The sequence below is a fragment of the Ochlerotatus camptorhynchus genome, unplaced genomic scaffold, assembly GCF_037179485.1.
Source record: "Ochlerotatus camptorhynchus isolate MF236.1 unplaced genomic scaffold, CSIRO-AGI_Acam_v1.1 ptg000365l, whole genome shotgun sequence".
Taxonomy (NCBI): Eukaryota; Metazoa; Arthropoda; class Insecta; order Diptera; family Culicidae; genus Ochlerotatus; species Ochlerotatus camptorhynchus.
The window spans coordinates 708,959-725,027 of NW_027040853.1; the positions used below are offsets into that span (position 1 = coordinate 708,959).

The 16,069-nt window shown below is 40.9% G+C and overlaps 2 protein-coding genes across 3 annotated transcripts; one reads left to right on the forward strand and one right to left on the reverse strand.

Moving 5' to 3' along the window:
• Window positions 1–5,860: 5,860 nt before the first annotated feature.
• On the reverse strand, window positions 5,861–7,138 carry LOC135709829 (uncharacterized). Of its 2 annotated transcripts, none has more exons than XM_065232241.1 (3): window positions 6,977–7,138; window positions 6,588–6,912; window positions 5,861–6,524 (listed from the first exon to the last, which is right to left on the reverse strand). In XM_065232241.1, the coding sequence occupies exons 1-3, from the start codon at window positions 7,035–7,037 to the stop codon at window positions 6,107–6,109; spliced, it is 804 nt and encodes a 267-aa protein (XP_065088313.1). In that variant the 5' UTR covers window positions 7,038–7,138; the 3' UTR covers window positions 5,861–6,106. The 2 variants fall into 2 exon arrangements, with proteins under 2 accessions (XP_065088313.1, XP_065088314.1); XM_065232242.1 differs by having other exon boundaries at window positions 5,862–6,524; window positions 6,588–6,909; window positions 6,977–7,137.
• A 5,066-nt stretch (window positions 7,139–12,204) lies between these two features.
• On the forward strand, window positions 12,205–15,396 carry LOC135709830 (uncharacterized). The gene is made up of 7 exons (XM_065232243.1): window positions 12,205–12,273; window positions 12,538–12,626; window positions 12,688–13,350; window positions 13,425–13,494; window positions 13,557–14,246; window positions 14,324–14,722; window positions 14,790–15,396. The coding sequence occupies exons 2-7, from the start codon at window positions 12,579–12,581 to the stop codon at window positions 15,197–15,199; spliced, it is 2,280 nt and encodes a 759-aa protein (XP_065088315.1). The 5' UTR covers window positions 12,205–12,273; window positions 12,538–12,578; the 3' UTR covers window positions 15,200–15,396.
• The last annotated feature ends 673 nt before the right edge of the window (window positions 15,397–16,069 follow it).

Here is a 16,069-nt window from a genome sequence, read left to right on the forward strand (position 1 = left end):
AACCGGAAAATAAAATACGGCGAATAATACCGTAAACATTGCATTCTTTAGATACTATTGTGAACATTGAATCATCAGTTTTACATTTATGTGAATTGCTACATAATCTACAATCTATTGCTACATGATCATTGGTGGAAAAATGGCAGCACAGCGAACAAAAAAAGATCGATTAGTTGTTAATCGAGTAATTAAAAAATGGGACACCTCTGATTTTGGTGTGTTTTTTTTTCACGGTGTTTCGCGAAAACCCATTAATGGGTATAAAAATACCCATTACCGTTAAAAGTGCCCCTCCTCAATTAATGGGTAAACTATGGTTTACTCATAAATGGGTAAATGGGTGGTCTGTCAATAAATGGGTGTTTTTTCACCCATTTTCTTATATTATGTTTACCGTAAAATGGGTGAAAAAATACCCATTTTTACAAATGGAGGATGCAAGCAACCGGTGAACACTCGTGTTTATTTCAGTTACCGTGTGGACGTAATTTGTGATTAGCCCCGGTCCCTTTCAAATTGTATCATTATTTATGTACGGTCCTTATATTTGAAATGACGTTTCACATTCATCTAGTGATGGCCGATTTTCATTCGAATAACCGATTAATCGATTAACGAACCGAAAAGTAAATTTTTTGTAATCGGTTATATCATGCCGATATAAGCATTAACATCTCCAGAGGATCATCACCCATCGTTTCAAACATGTGCTACACTCTCATTGGTGGAAAAATGACAGCAAAACGAAAAAAAATAATCGATTAGTTGTTAATCGAGTAATTGAAAAATAGGACATCTCTGATTTTTGTGTGATTGTTTTGATAAAAATGAGCGAAACATTTCATCTCTACCGAGGGGGCGGCAAAACCACAAAATTACTTTGAATACGGGGGGTATTCATTGGATGAAAGGGACCGTGAAAGAGGACACTAAAATAAAAAGTTTTTCTTCCGACAGTTTCATCTTAGTATTCATCTTTGATGCAAGCGCTCGTTGATATAAAAAACTTTCTAAAACATTGAAAATAAATGCAGGTGTTCCGCTCAAATTTTACGCGAAATATTATTATACCATATTGGATAATATGTATTGACTTATCCGTAAGGCTCTCCAACGTTTTGGATTCTAACGTTTTCCGGAGATCGTCTATTTTCGCCAAATATGCTGCGGACAGTAACTGTTGAGCCGGTGACGGAAATGAGACGATAAAATTTCGAAGTGTTTTTTCACCCATTAATGGGTAAAAAATATACCCATTATTCAACCGTAAACTGATTCTTTAAATGGGTATTTTTTCACCCATTTTATGATTTCAAAATTCCCCCATTTTTTGACAGCTGCATACATGGTTTGAAAATGGGTATTTTTTTACCCATTAATGGGTTTTCACGTAACACCGTGTTGATCAAAATGAGCGCAAAATTTCATCTCTACCGAGGGGGCAGCAAAACCACAAAATTACCTTGAATACGGGGGGTATTCATTGGATGAAAGGGACCGTAAAAGAGGACACTAATGTCGTTTTCGTTTTTGCGGTGTAGCACCAATGACGTTTATATAAGGTCTGGGCCAAAGGGCTTATTGGTGTTAGTGAATGTGCAAATGGTTAGTGGTGTTCGTATTATATTGCAATGTTTATCTTTTTACACGAAACAGCTGTTGGCAGTGACGTATATCTATCTGTTCGCAGATGTTCAGCAATGTTTACAACATTTTTGCTTCTAACACCAGCAAGCTGCCTGTTGGCCCAGACCTTATATAAATGTCATTGGTGTAGCACTGGTGTAGTGCAAGGTTGCAAAGACTCATTTCAGCTAAAATAATGTTTTTCGGAATAATAAAACCAAAAGATGGTATGATGGCATGTTTTACTTGTAACTTACAAGAAGAGGTTACAAAGTATGCGTTGGAAACATAAAACCTGTAAATTTTGCTTTCTATGAGTCACAATCAGCGATTTGCTGATCGCTGAGTGAGTGAGTGAGTGAGTGACGAGTGAGTTTGTGAAAAATCACTGATTGTGACTCTCATGAAGTGAAATAAACAGGTTTAATATGTCAAACACATTCTTTGCAACCTCTTCTTGTATCCTACCAATTCAAAATTTGATCATGGCATCTAATTATTTCATAATTTAGAAAAACATTGTTTTAGCTAAAATGAGTCTTTGCAACCTTGGTGTAGTGTAAGCAGGAATAAGCGCGAGTCTTTGACAGCTCAACATCATTTGTTTATAAACAAAGGTGCAACCTATATCTACACCCTAAAATATTTCGGTGTACGGCAGTGTAGCACCGGTGTAGCTACACCGCAAAAACGAAAACGACATAAAATAGATTTTTTTTTCTTCCGACAGTTTCATCTTAGTATTCATCTTTGGTAATACTGGACTTCTTTCAATGGACATCCATGGAAACCAGAAAAATTCCATCCCGGAAGATCCTCGGCAAGACCAAGATTCAAACCTTTCCGCTTACGCTTACCATTCGCATTGTACTTGTGGCCGAGCTTGTAGCTTCCAAAGAGTTGCAACTCGTTTCCCATCGACCGTGTTTATTCTAGCGGTGGATGACATTTTCTCGGATTTAGAACCATCAAAGCCATGGTGCGTAAAAACTTGGTTGGCGTGAGGCTCGAATAGATATTGTTCTGGACGAACCACAAGTCGCTGGTGTTTTCGCTCCAAATCAGATGAGGTCGACTGAGTTTTGTTAATTTTCAATGGGTTCATGGTGTAGAAAATACTCACAGTTAGACCTATTCTGCGCGGCGTGTGAGGAGAGCTGACTCGCTGTCACTAGGAGCTGCCGAGTGACAATTGTCACCTCGGGTGAGGTGACTCTCCATTTGAGCCGGCGCCGGTGGTGTAGTGGTAAGCGTGACTGCTTTCTCACCCCAATGGGTCTGGGTTCAATCCCAGCCGAGGTCGGTGGGATTTTTCTGAGGCATAAAAATCTCTGGTCACGTCTTCCTTCGGAAGGGAAGTAAAGCTGTTGGTCCCGCCCCATGTGTGTTGATGAATGGGTGCGATATCCTACGCAGGTGTGGAAGCTGCCTTCCTGCACATTCGATTGCCGTCAATGGATGGCAATCGATGTCCGTCGGTGATTGGCACTAGATTGCGGAACAGAGACCGACGTTAAATAAAGGAAAGAAGAAGAAGACTCTATTTGATTTACACAGAGACTCACCTCACCTGAGGTGACAATTGACGCTTCCCCATCACTTCAAGGCCCAAACGCAATGCGGGCGGAAGCGGAACGGAAACGGAAAGTTTGACAGTTATCACAAATTACATCAAGATGCCTAACCGAAGTCGATTTGATACTAATTAGCTTTCAATCTGACAAATACGCTTACTCAGATCGGGCTTTTCCGCTGCCCCGTTCCGCTTTCCCTGTCATTGCGCTTGGGCCTTCACTGTCCTCACACGCCGCGCAGAATAGGCCTAAGTAATTTTCAAAATGTGACATGGCACGAGCCACGGGTTTTACAGTGGATTAAACAAAGTAGCCAACCTTAGCGACGATTGGTAAAACGTCACCACTGATGCCGTTTTATATTATACTAGCTGAGTGTGCCCGGCCCGGGTGGTTTAATTTGTATGGGAGCCCCTCCCCCCCTTAAAGAGGAGGGAGGGGTCTTGAAACATCATGAGAACTTTTCCCTCCCTCAAAAACCCCTGCATACAAATTTACAGACAGACAAAAATTCATTTTTATATTATGATCTCGAACAACAAACAATCCCACATTTCGGGACTCAAATAAGTTTTAAGATTCAAATACTTTAAGCTTCTGAACATTTAAATTTCTAGGACAATTATTTAAATGATCCACGGTTTAAAATAAGTACTAATACAGAGAGGAACCGTTGTTGCGAATGAACTTTTAGCCGGTATTCCAAATTTTCCCAATCAATCATGTTTTGTTGTTTTTGACATCATCCACATCCAGAGAGCCAGTCACTTTGAATGTATGGGAATGGTAGGAAACCATTGGGAAGTGCATGAAAATTTTCAGTTTTTATTCATTATCGTCTTTATGGGCAGTTTTAGATGCACAAAAATTGCACGAGTACATTACTATGGTGATAAGGTAAACACTCGTTTATTTGTTTTCTTCTGTGAAAGCATGTTTAGTCACAAATCGTGGATTTTCTGATATTCTCCATACTGCAAAAATGATTTTCCTACCACTGAAGGGGCGACATCTCTCGGATCTTCAATATAGCTACTACTCAAATCATATAATTAATTACCAGTTGCCTGATCTTGGGTTGTAAGAATACTGACTGCAAGTGATATCTTTATTACAAAAAAACGTATTAAGGAATCAAATAAAAAAAAAGTTCCGGCTAAAACTCCATCCGCAAACAACGGTACCTCCAAAGATGAATACTAAGATGAAACTGTCGGAAGAAAAACTTTCTATTTTAGTGTCCTCTTTCACGGTCCCTTTCATCCAATGAATACCCCCCGTATTCAAGGTAATTTTGTGGTTTTGCTGCCCCTTCGGAAGAGATGAAATTTTGCGCTCATTTTTATCAAATCAATCACACCAAAATCAGAGATGTCCCATTTTTTAATTACTCGATTAACAACTAATCGATTTTTTTTGTTCGCTGTGCTGCCATTTTTCCACCAATGAGAGTGCAGCACATGTATGAAACGATCGGTGATGACCCTCTGGAGATGTTAATGCTTATATCGGCATGATATAACCGATTACAAATATTTTACTTTTCGGTTCGTTAATCGATTAATCGATTATTCAAATGAAAGTCGGCCATCCCTAGATGAATGTGAAACGTCATTTCAAATATAAGGACCGTCATAAATAATGATACAATTTGAAAGGGACCGGGGCTAATCACAAATTACGTCCCCACGGTAACTGAAACAAACACGAGTGTTCACCGGTTGGTACCTCTCTGTACGAAGAAGTTTCTTGTAGTTACCTACATCGCGATGCATCGGTAGAAAAGTGACATGCTATCAGCCCTGTCTTGTCCCGGGTAAACTTTTTGCCCCTAGTTCTCCTACCCCCATTCGATCTAATGGCGTTCGGTATTATTACCCTTCACAATTAGGGAAGGTCCATTAATTATGTCACGCAAATTTGACCCATTCCCTGCCCCCCCCCCTCCCCCTTTGTCACATTTTTTGTATGGACTTTAATTTTTGTTATGGCTCGTCAGTTTCAAAGCTTACCCCCCCCCCCCATTCCCCTAAAAGTGTGACATAATTAATGGACGATCCCTTACAGTCAATTATCCATGGATTGCTGTTCTATAACTCCATGATCCCTTCAATATAGAGTTGTTTGAAATGTATTCAGGGAGTTTCTTTCCTCTAATGCAATCAAATTTATTCTTCAAATATTAATGTAGTATATTCGCAATATTGTAGTCTTTTGTTTCCATTCTTCGTAGGAATTTATAATTAAAGATTCACTGAAAAAAAATGCATGCTCACAAACGCTTTTCACGACATTGAAAATTTTGTGTAGATATTTCCCAATTGAAATTCACTAACTCTAACACCAATAATGGTAATAAACTTTGCGCCAATCATTTTCTGTTTCTCTTCATGTGAGCGGAGCGACCTGATCATTTCCCATAATAGTAGATAGTACGTTTAAAATTGTTATTTATACATGGTTGTATAATATCACTGCTTCAACAAAATGGCAAATTGTGTGCTTGTGCATAGCTCTTTCACTTACCTGCTAGGGCCCATGCATTAATTATGTCACGCTAAATCGAGCAAAAAATTACCCCCTTCCCCCTATCGTGACGTTTTTCCTATACCTAATGCATTGCTTGTCACAAAATCTTAGACCCCCCCCCCCCATCACCCTTAGAGCGTGATATAATATATGCATCAACCCTTAGCTGTAGTAGTAGTAATAGGGGAAATAACGTCTTCTTCAATTCCTTTACCCATTAACGTCAGGCGATGTTTTGCATAACGAGGCTTAATAATCCAAAGGATCGTTTAATCAAAGTTGAGCTTTCAAGGATTTCATTCACCCCCTGACGGTGATAGGTAAACATAATTGATTAAGACATAAATCACCATACCTCAGTTGCCTTGTTTCGCTCAATCCCTTCGTCTGTGCTTGGGGCACAGCACTGTATCGTCCACGGTGGAAACAACCCGTGCTGGTTCTAGCAGCAAGTGATCGTACTGACCGTCCCGGGAGGTTTGCTCCGGTCCTTTCAGGGCATGCGCTCGAATGAAATCTTCCACTACTTCCCGCTGTAGCACAGAAAATTCCAACAATGCGCCCCAGGAAACTAGCGCAAAGGGGCGATCCTTCGACGGGAGATCCGATGGGGTGATGATATGTCTGTACAGGCAACTCTTGACGATGTGCTTAAACTCCTCAATCTGGTGCTTATTTGCACATGGGTGGTAGAGAGCTATAATTGCACCATGCTCTCCATTGTGGAGCCAACGTTGCGGAGGGACATACTTATACTCCCCATACCGTGGCCACAGCGGACGATGAGTTCCACTAGAATCAGTAACATACCATTAGGACATAGGTGCGTCGTTAGAAACTTACGTCAGCTCCTACAAAGTCGGAATCCGTTCGTCGTACTCGATGCTCGTGTTCATGCACTTGTGAATAGCCACGTACAAGTCTGGAATGTCGTACAGCGTGATCAGCGGTTCCATATTGTAATCGCCTCGATAGTCACGCCTGTTATCCAAACACATGTACACCGTCGAGTGGCGAATGTCGTACGGATCGAAATCGATCGACAGGTTCTTCTTTGCATCGTCGCAATCCGAATTTTGCACGCCCATCAAAATACGACCGTGTTCGTCGTGCTGAACGGCGTTGCCATCTTCGGAAGATGTCTCCGGTGAGTTTGGAAACCACTGCCCTTTCCAGTCTGCTGATTGGAAATCGAAGAATAGAAAACCAACTGTTGATCAACTTAAGCATATAAATTAGTTTACCTTCCTCTGCTACAGTAATAATCGTTGTTAGACACACGTAAAACAGTAAATATTTATGCATTCTGGCTTTTTAAAGAACAAGAAAACTATAGCGAATCTTGTACGTCATGAAGGAAACTTTCTTCCTCCCTGAAAACCACTTGTATCGATAATGGGGCTTGTTTACGACTGAACGGGTAAACAAAGAATGTCAAAGGATGTATTAATTGCAGCCCGGCCCGAAGGCCCCGAAGGTTGCCGACCGAAGCTGAGTCTGAAATGCGCCCGCATCAAAACGGAACCCAAATCGGTCAAAACTGAACCTACACTCAAAAATATTACAAAACGAATATAGCTAGATAGAGCTGGAATTAGGGCGTAACAGCTTTTGTAAACAATGACTTCTATCGATGATTTATAGGAACTCAAGGCACGCCCACGCAGACCAACATAACCATCGGGTAGGGGAAGTCTTTCCCTACCCGATGAGGATGTTGGTTTGCGTGGGCGAGCCTTGAATTTCTTTATATCATCGATAGAACTCATTGTTTACAAAAGCTGTTAGGCCCTAATTCCAGCTCTATCTAGATAGAGATTAGTGACGTTTAAGCACACTAGCGGGTGGACCGCTGTGTAAAGTTGTTTATTATTTTCCTCTGGCTAACATAAAAAATATATGAAATTGGATCTGTCAAAATGAGTTTGACAGCGATTTGTTATGTATTTTCCTCGGATATTCACTAACACGCTCTCATATCAGACATAACATTTGATAACGGCCCAAGAGCATTTGTAAACAAACTTCCTAAGGCCCTTTACACGCGAACCAAAGTACGCCCACGCAAACCAATACCACGTTCGGAAAGGTGATAGTTGCCCCTCTCCGATGATATTGTTGGTTTGCGTAGGCGTACTTTGGTTCGCGTGTAAAGGGCCTTAGAAAGTTTGTTTACAAATGCTCTTGTGCCGTTATCAAATGTTATGCCTGATATATCGTACTGGACGTGAAAATCTCCATTGATTAAATTTTATTCATATTTTGGTTAATCAAAATTTTGGTCCAATTGGGTTGTTTAGGAGTATTGAGGTAAATACATATTCGTCATCTTCATTAAAAATGGAACCGAAATCCAAAATTTCATCAATTTTGGTACACTGGAACTATTTTAAATAAGTACGATTACATTAGCAAAAACTCACCATCTTAGCGCCCCTCGGTGGGACTTTGTATGGGAGCGAGCTGTCAACGAATAGATTTAGTGTCCTCGATCAAAAATTCATATCTTGATTTAAAAATCGAGATGAATATCTACGGGATTGATAAAATTATCGGTGTGCTCAAAAAACGAAGCTCCATCAGATGATGTATAAAAATCGGTATATTTTTCGAAGTTAAACAACCCAAGTAATATTTTTGTCAAAATTATAAAAAAAAATCCGATTATCGAAGTGGAATTCTCTCAGTGTATTCAGTAAGAAGCATTTCCATTCAAAATAGTTGTTTTCTCTATACATTTTCGGGAAGAAAAATATATTAGAATCATTTTACTAGATTTTACTTATTGTTTGAGAACTTTAATGGTAATGGTTATGGTAGTCAGTGGTGCATGGATGGTTTTGTAACATCGATTAACTTTATGTGGAACAAACATTGAAAGCGAAATAAGAGCTTATTCAGGCAAAAATATGCTTCTTCAGCTAAAAAATAGCTTATCCAGCTCTTAATCAGCACAAATTGTTTGTTGGGAATATATCGCGAAATGGTAATCATAAATTTACGGGCAACCTATTCGCGATATATTCCACATAAAGTTGATCGAAGTTACAAACTAGGGGCACGCAAGAAACAACCGATTATTTTCAACTACAAACTACTAGGCACGACTATCGAACGGGTGCATTGCGTGAAAGACTTAGGCGTTTTTCTAGACTCAAAGCTGACATATTCACACCATAATATATCGTATGTCGTCAACAAAGTGTCCAGAACGCTTGGCTCTGTCTTCAAGATTACTAAGAACTTCACAGACATTTACTGCTTGAAATCGCTCTATTGCTCTCTCGTACGATTTACGTTGGAATACTGCTCTGCAGTCTGGAGCCCGAACTACAATAATGAGGCCGAGCGAATTGAGTCTGTTCAACGACGTTTTCTTCGCTTCGCGCTCCGTAAGCTGCCTTGGAGACAGTGTTGGCAAAATCAGAAATCAATTGATATTTTTCCGCTCTCATGAGCTCGCAATATCACGCGTGATATTGGAACAAAATATCATGCTTGATATTGATTTTACAAGCTCCTTTGATATTGCGAGACTATTCACAATGTGCAAAAATCAAGCCGAGAGTTGACTCGACACAAAAATGATTCCATTGCACATCATTTTCTTAGAAAGAGAAAGCATAGTTTGCTATCTCTTTTTAATCTTCACCGATGGCAGACGCGAAGGGACTGCTGTAAGCCGTTATGGAAGTTTCGGTTGCATTCGGGTGTAAAGCAAAAATCATTAAACTCAATCTCACCCGAGGGGGCGACATATCTAAATCTCAATTCTAGATGCTCAAAAAATCTCACACTAGCGAATCAATCTTCGAAAAATCATCTTTCATTTCTCGCATCTACTTGCATCGTGCTTCATCTTTTTGCAGGAAATCTTCGAAATCGACATAAATCTTCCTTCTATCTACTCAGCGTGCGTGCAGCTAGCCACAGCAAAACACAATTTTTTCTGCATCGTAGATAGAGTCGTCCCCCTCGATCTCACCACAGTTTGGTGAGATTTGCATTTGGTGAGTTTTGTTAGCTTGATATTCCGAACTGCGATATCACAGCTTGCAAAATCAACCGCAGTTGTTTACTTGTTGATTTTTGTCTACGAAAATCAAGCGTGATCTTGGGCGTTGGTGAGCTTTGATTTTTTGATATTTTCCCAACACTGCTTGGAGATATCCACTTCGTCTTCCAAACTACGAGAATCGCTGCCAATTGATCAATGTCGAGGCCTTACGTATCCGAAGAGCTGTTTTCAGAGCCTATAAAACTATAGATACTATAGATTCCGAGATAGATTCCATAGATAAGCGGAGGCAAAGTATAATGTAGCCAAACGAACTGTCAGTTAGTGTAGCCAAACGAGCATGACGTCAGCATGGTGTTATTTGAGGGAGAAGTATTGTAATATTACGAGCACAAAACCAACAATCAATACGAAACTTACGATTTTAAATTGGCTCACTACTTGACTAGCCTATTGGTCCCAAGCAAATCGATTACGTACCCCATTCTAGTCAAAATTCTAGTACTACACTATGTTTGTTTTCATTCGCTATGAAAGTTTGACAGATAAAATGAGGGGTTATTCGATTTTCCTATGTTTCGAGGGGTGAATCGATTAGCTTGGGACCGAAGATAGTACCAGAGCTGAGCCAAAAACTTGAGCACGTTTCTTCGGGACCTACTAGTCTTAGAGTTACCTCTATGACAAAACGCCTTCCACACTCCACATTCCGATTTATTTCGCGGACAACGCAACAAGAAAAGATAAAGCAAACTATTCTTCGATTGATTGTTGCAAAGATTTGCTTTGCACTTCATTTTGAACTTTTACGCACGAAACAAATCAAAACTGCACAACGAAGAGAACTTTTTTCACGGATGCCAGTAAGATCATTTCTCGATGAACATTTCAAATGGTCCTATCTGCTTTGATCGATTCTCTTCATCGACTTTCTCTTTTCATAACCACTGCTATGCAAACAGATTTCGCGCTAATTCTACCACATAGTTTGATAAAGGAGGTTCTTATCTAGCGTCCAAAACGTCAAACACAACAGGGAAAGGTTTTGCAGCTGAGTTATTGACGAAAGAGAAAGTCGATGAAGAGAATCGATCAAAGCAGATAGGACCATTTGAAATGTTCATCGAGATTTATTATTCATGGTAGCCAAAACAACTTTTTATGCCTCCGCTAATCTATGGAACCTATAGTATCTATAGATAAAACTCGCGTAACATTTGAAAAGGGCCTATCCTCGTTGATCGATTCTCTTCATCGGCTTTCTCTTTGGTTTATCACGGCAACATAAACGAATTTCTCGCTAAGCTCGCAACACAGTTCGATAGAAGATGATGTTAGCTTGCGCCTGAAACAACGCACTGAATGGGAATTTCATTTGCAATCGGGTTATTCACGAAAGAGAAAATCGATGAAGAGAATCGATCAACAATGATAGGCCCTTTTCTCGTGTTACGCGAGAAAACAACTATTTTGAATGGTAATGGTTCTAAAAAACCCATTATTTGTAAGGTTCATTTCCAAAAAAAAAACATAATACACAAGGTTAAAAGTTTATCATACAAACGTTCATGTAATGTTCCATAACAATCTTATAGTTAAAGTTTAGCAGGGATTATAAACAATTTTTAACCATTTGTGGTAAGGTCCAGCAATGGTTCGCATTTATGTCAGCCTCGGGGTCAGCAAACATCGTCCAGTTTACTCAATTTTGAGAAACTTCCCTTTTGGCTGAACTGAGTGATTTTCATCTAAAAATAAGTAGCCCCATCAGAATAGCATACACGGTAAAAAAAGTAACCTACGGAAAGTTCACTTTTACCTATTTTTGCAGGTACTTTTGACTAGTTTGTCTCCTTTTCTCCCTCTAATGTTGTCAAAAACGGAGAAGCAAAACCACCCAACAGGGGTATTAAAGTGTGGGAACCCAACGTTGAGTATAATCATATTTACCTACTGTTGGGTACAACTAACTTACTTTTGGTTAAAAAGCCAGTGGAAAATTCCATACGAGCTGCACAGAAGTAAATGAAAATTACTTTGACCCGCTTTACCTACTTTTGGGTGCATGCACTAATTGTCCGAGATGAGCGAAAATAACTTAATTTTAAGAACTTTTTTCTAACCGTGTATGGCAATCTCACCTGTTTCGAGGCTTTGCGATAAATCCACATTGCCGAACCTTATTCTTCTAACATAGCAGGCATGCTTCTTTTGTTTACAAATTTTCAATCAAGCTGAACATTGCATTTGGTCCTAAGTCACATTGCTCGAATCTCTTCGTCAACTTTCTCTTGACCGTTTCTTGATGTGTTTGTTATATTGGATGCAAGAAAAAAGCTTCTTTTATCGATCTGTGGTGCTGAAAAACCTGGATATGTCTTTACATGGCCGTGGGGATGCAAAGAGAAAGTCGACGAAGAGAATCTGTCAATGTTACTTAGGACCTAATGCAATGTTCAGCTTGCAATGTTCTCGTTCCGTTCAGTTCGGTCGCAAATCTCCACCTCGTCGCTGCTTGTTTTGGTAAGATCCCCTTCGCCACTTCCAGCGCTTTCCGAAAGTATGTACAGTGCTTTGTTCATCTTAAAACGTTCCGTGGTGAGCCGTCCTGCCTGATACTCGAATTATCGAGCAATGTAAACAAAATCAACTTTTGTCAACAAAAGTTCAGAAACTACCTCCCTTCTAATCGCCACACAACTGCATCTACACCGGACGGGGCGCAGAGTGCCTCATTCGTTATCGCAATTTTCTCTGACTAATCGTCGTCGTCTTTTCAACATAAAGCGCAGTATCTTGACCAGTGAGTTGGCGATAACTACACACTAATGATGATGTCCCAGGAGCAATTCAAACTGGAGCGGAAAATCATTAAGGTGAGAAGATTTGGGAATGTTCTGTTGAATGGTATTCGATTAGATAATTTGAATTTTGCAGCATCGGAACCGGAATGCAGCTTATCACTTTCAGCTGCCGGCCTTTGTGAAAATGGTTCACAGGGCCAATGCCGTTCCAATTTTGGACTCGAACACTGTGAACCTTCTGGAAGCTCTAACGGATTTGCTGGCAAAGATAGCCGAATTCGACGGATACAGGGCACCGAATATGGACGAACTTGATCTTAACGGATTGGATGTGTCATTTTCGTTCGGATGTCATTACTGTGATGAAAAACAATTTAATGTCATGCAGGCGCTGGATCACGTAATGACCGATGCTCATCCGCAACAGCCCGACAAGAAAGCGAGTAAACTTCAACGTTTCCGAGAAGGCGCGAGCGGCCACTACCAAACGTTCCTCTTGCAGAAGCACGAACTTATGATCAAGAATCGGCTGCTCCGGCCGTCATTGGACATGATGGTCGATTTGTATTTGGTGACGAAAAGCTTCCTCAAGATGACGTCCAGATTTTTGTCCTCGTTGGACATTCTGGGAGTGGTTCCGTCGACGGTCGTGGCGCGAGGAGTAATTGATTTGCTGAAGCAAATAGATTCACTGATCACGAGAGCCAAGTGCATCGAATCGGTACCGGAATTCAACACGATGGTGGGACATTTGTTCAACTTCGATGTCAAGTTTGTTAGCAAGGGGAAAGTGTTCGTAAGTATTTGGATTTTTGATTTCGAATATTACGATCGTTCAAAACTCACAACCTTTTAAAATTTCCAATTAAGGATGAGGTTCATGCGGCGATGAATCACGCCGCGTACTCTTCTGGTTTGAAGTCAGATTTTGTGCCTCCAGGTAGTTATCATGCGTTACAACATTATCTTGATAGATTGTTCAAACATGTTTGTGCTTTTCAGTGGAACGGAACATGTTCTCGTTCCCACAAATGATCAATACTCAGCCCCAGCTGAACACCCTGGTTGGATCTCCCATTATGTCAAGCCTACCCATGACATCGGGACCGAATGGTATGCCGAATATTCTTCCCTTCACGGCGGGCCCGCCGATTCGCATGTTACCACCGCAGATGCCCACTACGCGACCCCCAATGATGCCTGTTCCCCTCCTGCCGGTCAACATGCACATAATCAACGCTGAGCAACAACGATTTCAGCAGATGCTGTTCAACCATACTATTGGAATTCCGCAACACTCAGTCTTCCAACAACAACAACAACAACAAATGACCTTTCCAACACCTCCACCGCCACTGCCGGACCATATTGGGGTCGGCTGTGGCAGCGCCAATCCCGATTTGCCGACAATTTTCAATAGTCATCAACGGTTGCCACCGCTGAATCAAACCGGCACGACGATGCATCCCTGTTTCAGTGCCGATTTAAAGCGTTTCCTAGAGCAACCACAGCTGGAGAGTCTGATCGAGAACGGAAATTATTTGGTCAAATTTAATAAGTCCAGCGTCATCCCGGGAGAGCTTACGGATGTCCTGAAAGCGGTAGCACCCGACGTTAACGTGGAATGTTTCGGTGCCAAGGTATCCGGCGTTGGGTACGAAGAGGACTTCATCAACCTCTACGTGGATGATGGTAATTTCAACTTTTTGTTTTTATAATGTCAGGAAGAACGTGTTTTATGTTTCATTTCTGCACTCGATCTATTTCAGGAAAGAAACCCAAAACGGCTGCCTCGGTTCAGCTCCTGTTCAACGAGCTGATGTCCTTCTTTACCGCTAATAGCGACGAGTGGGTGGTGCAGAACACCGAAGAAGCCGGCATTCGAACGCACCTCACTGTGAAGAACAACTGTGAGAACCTGTGCTGTCGGATCTCGTTCGCCAGCGAAATCTACTGCTCCAACAGCAAACTGATCCGATACTACATGAACACATTCCCCATGTGCCAGAAACTGTGCTACTTTGTGCAGGAGTTTGTCAAACTGATCGATCTTAACTTCAATCGATACGTGATCGTTGTACTGGTCATTTTCTACTTGCAAAGACGAGACTACCTACCCACGGTAGCTCAACTGCAATCGAATCTACCCCAGGAGGAACTGTGTGGACGTAAGTTTGCCGTTCCCATCGTAAACAGCCTCCCTTTTCGAAATTCCCTTTTCTCTCCCATCCACAGCTTGGCTCATCAACTTCGCCCCCAAAAGCCCGGAAGAACTGAAACTCAAAGACTGCGAAACGGATCTCCGCAAGAGCGCTACGGATTTCTTCCAATTCTACGGCAAACAATTTTCGTTCAATGATTCGGTCGTTTGTCCCCAGATTGGCTTGGCCATCAATCAGTCGGATTTCTTCGCCGAAAATGACTGGCGAATGCCGTTGAAACGGTACAAAACCTATCTGGAAGCGTGCCAAGCCGCCGGGGGTCAGGATGCCACAAACATCGTCCGATTCGTCACGACTCCGATGTGCGTGCAGGATCTGCTGGAACAGACGACCAACATTTCCCGGACGGTCAGCGGCGGAGATACCGCGAAATTTGTACAGATGTGCAAGATGGCATACGAGTTCTACTCGAACAATCAGTAGAAGTAGTTCGCTTTTTTTTTTACTTGTTAAACTAATTTGTTTTGTTATTTTTTTCTGACAATTCGTTCGAAATTGTTTTATTTTATCGTTGCGACCAATTGAATTGGATTACCAATCGCGCTTGACTGAGTAATGCATATAAAAGCAATAGAAACATAGTGAAATGATACATTTCCTATGACAACGTACAATACTGACATTATAAATCATATCAACATTATAAGATAATTAAGTTCATTTTATTCCTAAAACCGGGGAAAGGTCATGATATTTGAACCCTTTGAACATCAGGAGTTCAGTCTAAAAGCCGAAAGCCCAAAGATCTCCAAGGGATGATTTAAATCCAGTGCATTTTATGTTTTTATGTCCAGGGTTGTTTTGATGAATTTCCAAGCGAAGGGCTTCAAGAGAATTGGCAAATCAAAATTGGTACTCGTGGAGAATAGAATAAAATAACTATGAAAGTTTCAAAATTTTACACGGTGAGGTATACGGGGTATACGAGTTATATTTTGCAAATGGAGCATTCTATCAAAGCCTTCAAATCAGATGACGCGATTGGACCTGTATCATAGCGTTCGTATTAAAGAGCCTGAATTTATAAAGAGAGGCGACATCTTATTCATTTGACAGGTCTTCTGCTCGATTGGAATGACTTTTCTTATGACTTTGACAGATAATCGATCGTTCCAATTTTGACTGGTCGTCTCTTTATAAATTCAGGCTCTTTAGTTCGTATGAGAAAATGGAAGAGTTGCCAGTCTTCTTGATATGTTTTTTTTTTTTCGATTTTATTCATATCTGGTTAGGCCCCGTGGAGAATAGCAGAACTATGAAAGTGATGATTTCATTTCTACGTAGGACTACGTC

Coding starts and splice junctions, on each gene's coding strand:
- LOC135709829 (XM_065232241.1), bottom strand. CDS start 7,037: ATGCATAAATATTTACTGTTTTACGTGTGTCTAACAACGATTATTACT. Junction 6,913..6,976: donor TATTACTGTAGCAGAGGAAG/GTAAACTAATTT, acceptor ATTTCCAATCAG/CAGACTGGAAAGGGCAGTGG. Junction 6,525..6,587: donor GACGAACGGATTCCGACTTT/GTAGGAGCTGAC, acceptor TACTGATTCTAG/TGGAACTCATCGTCCGCTGT.
- LOC135709830 (XM_065232243.1), top strand. CDS start 12,579: ATGATGATGTCCCAGGAGCAATTCAAACTGGAGCGGAAAATCATTAAG. Junction 12,627..12,687: donor TGGAGCGGAAAATCATTAAG/GTGAGAAGATTT, acceptor TGAATTTTGCAG/CATCGGAACCGGAATGCAGC. Junction 13,495..13,556: donor GTCAGATTTTGTGCCTCCAG/GTAGTTATCATG, acceptor TGTGCTTTTCAG/TGGAACGGAACATGTTCTCG.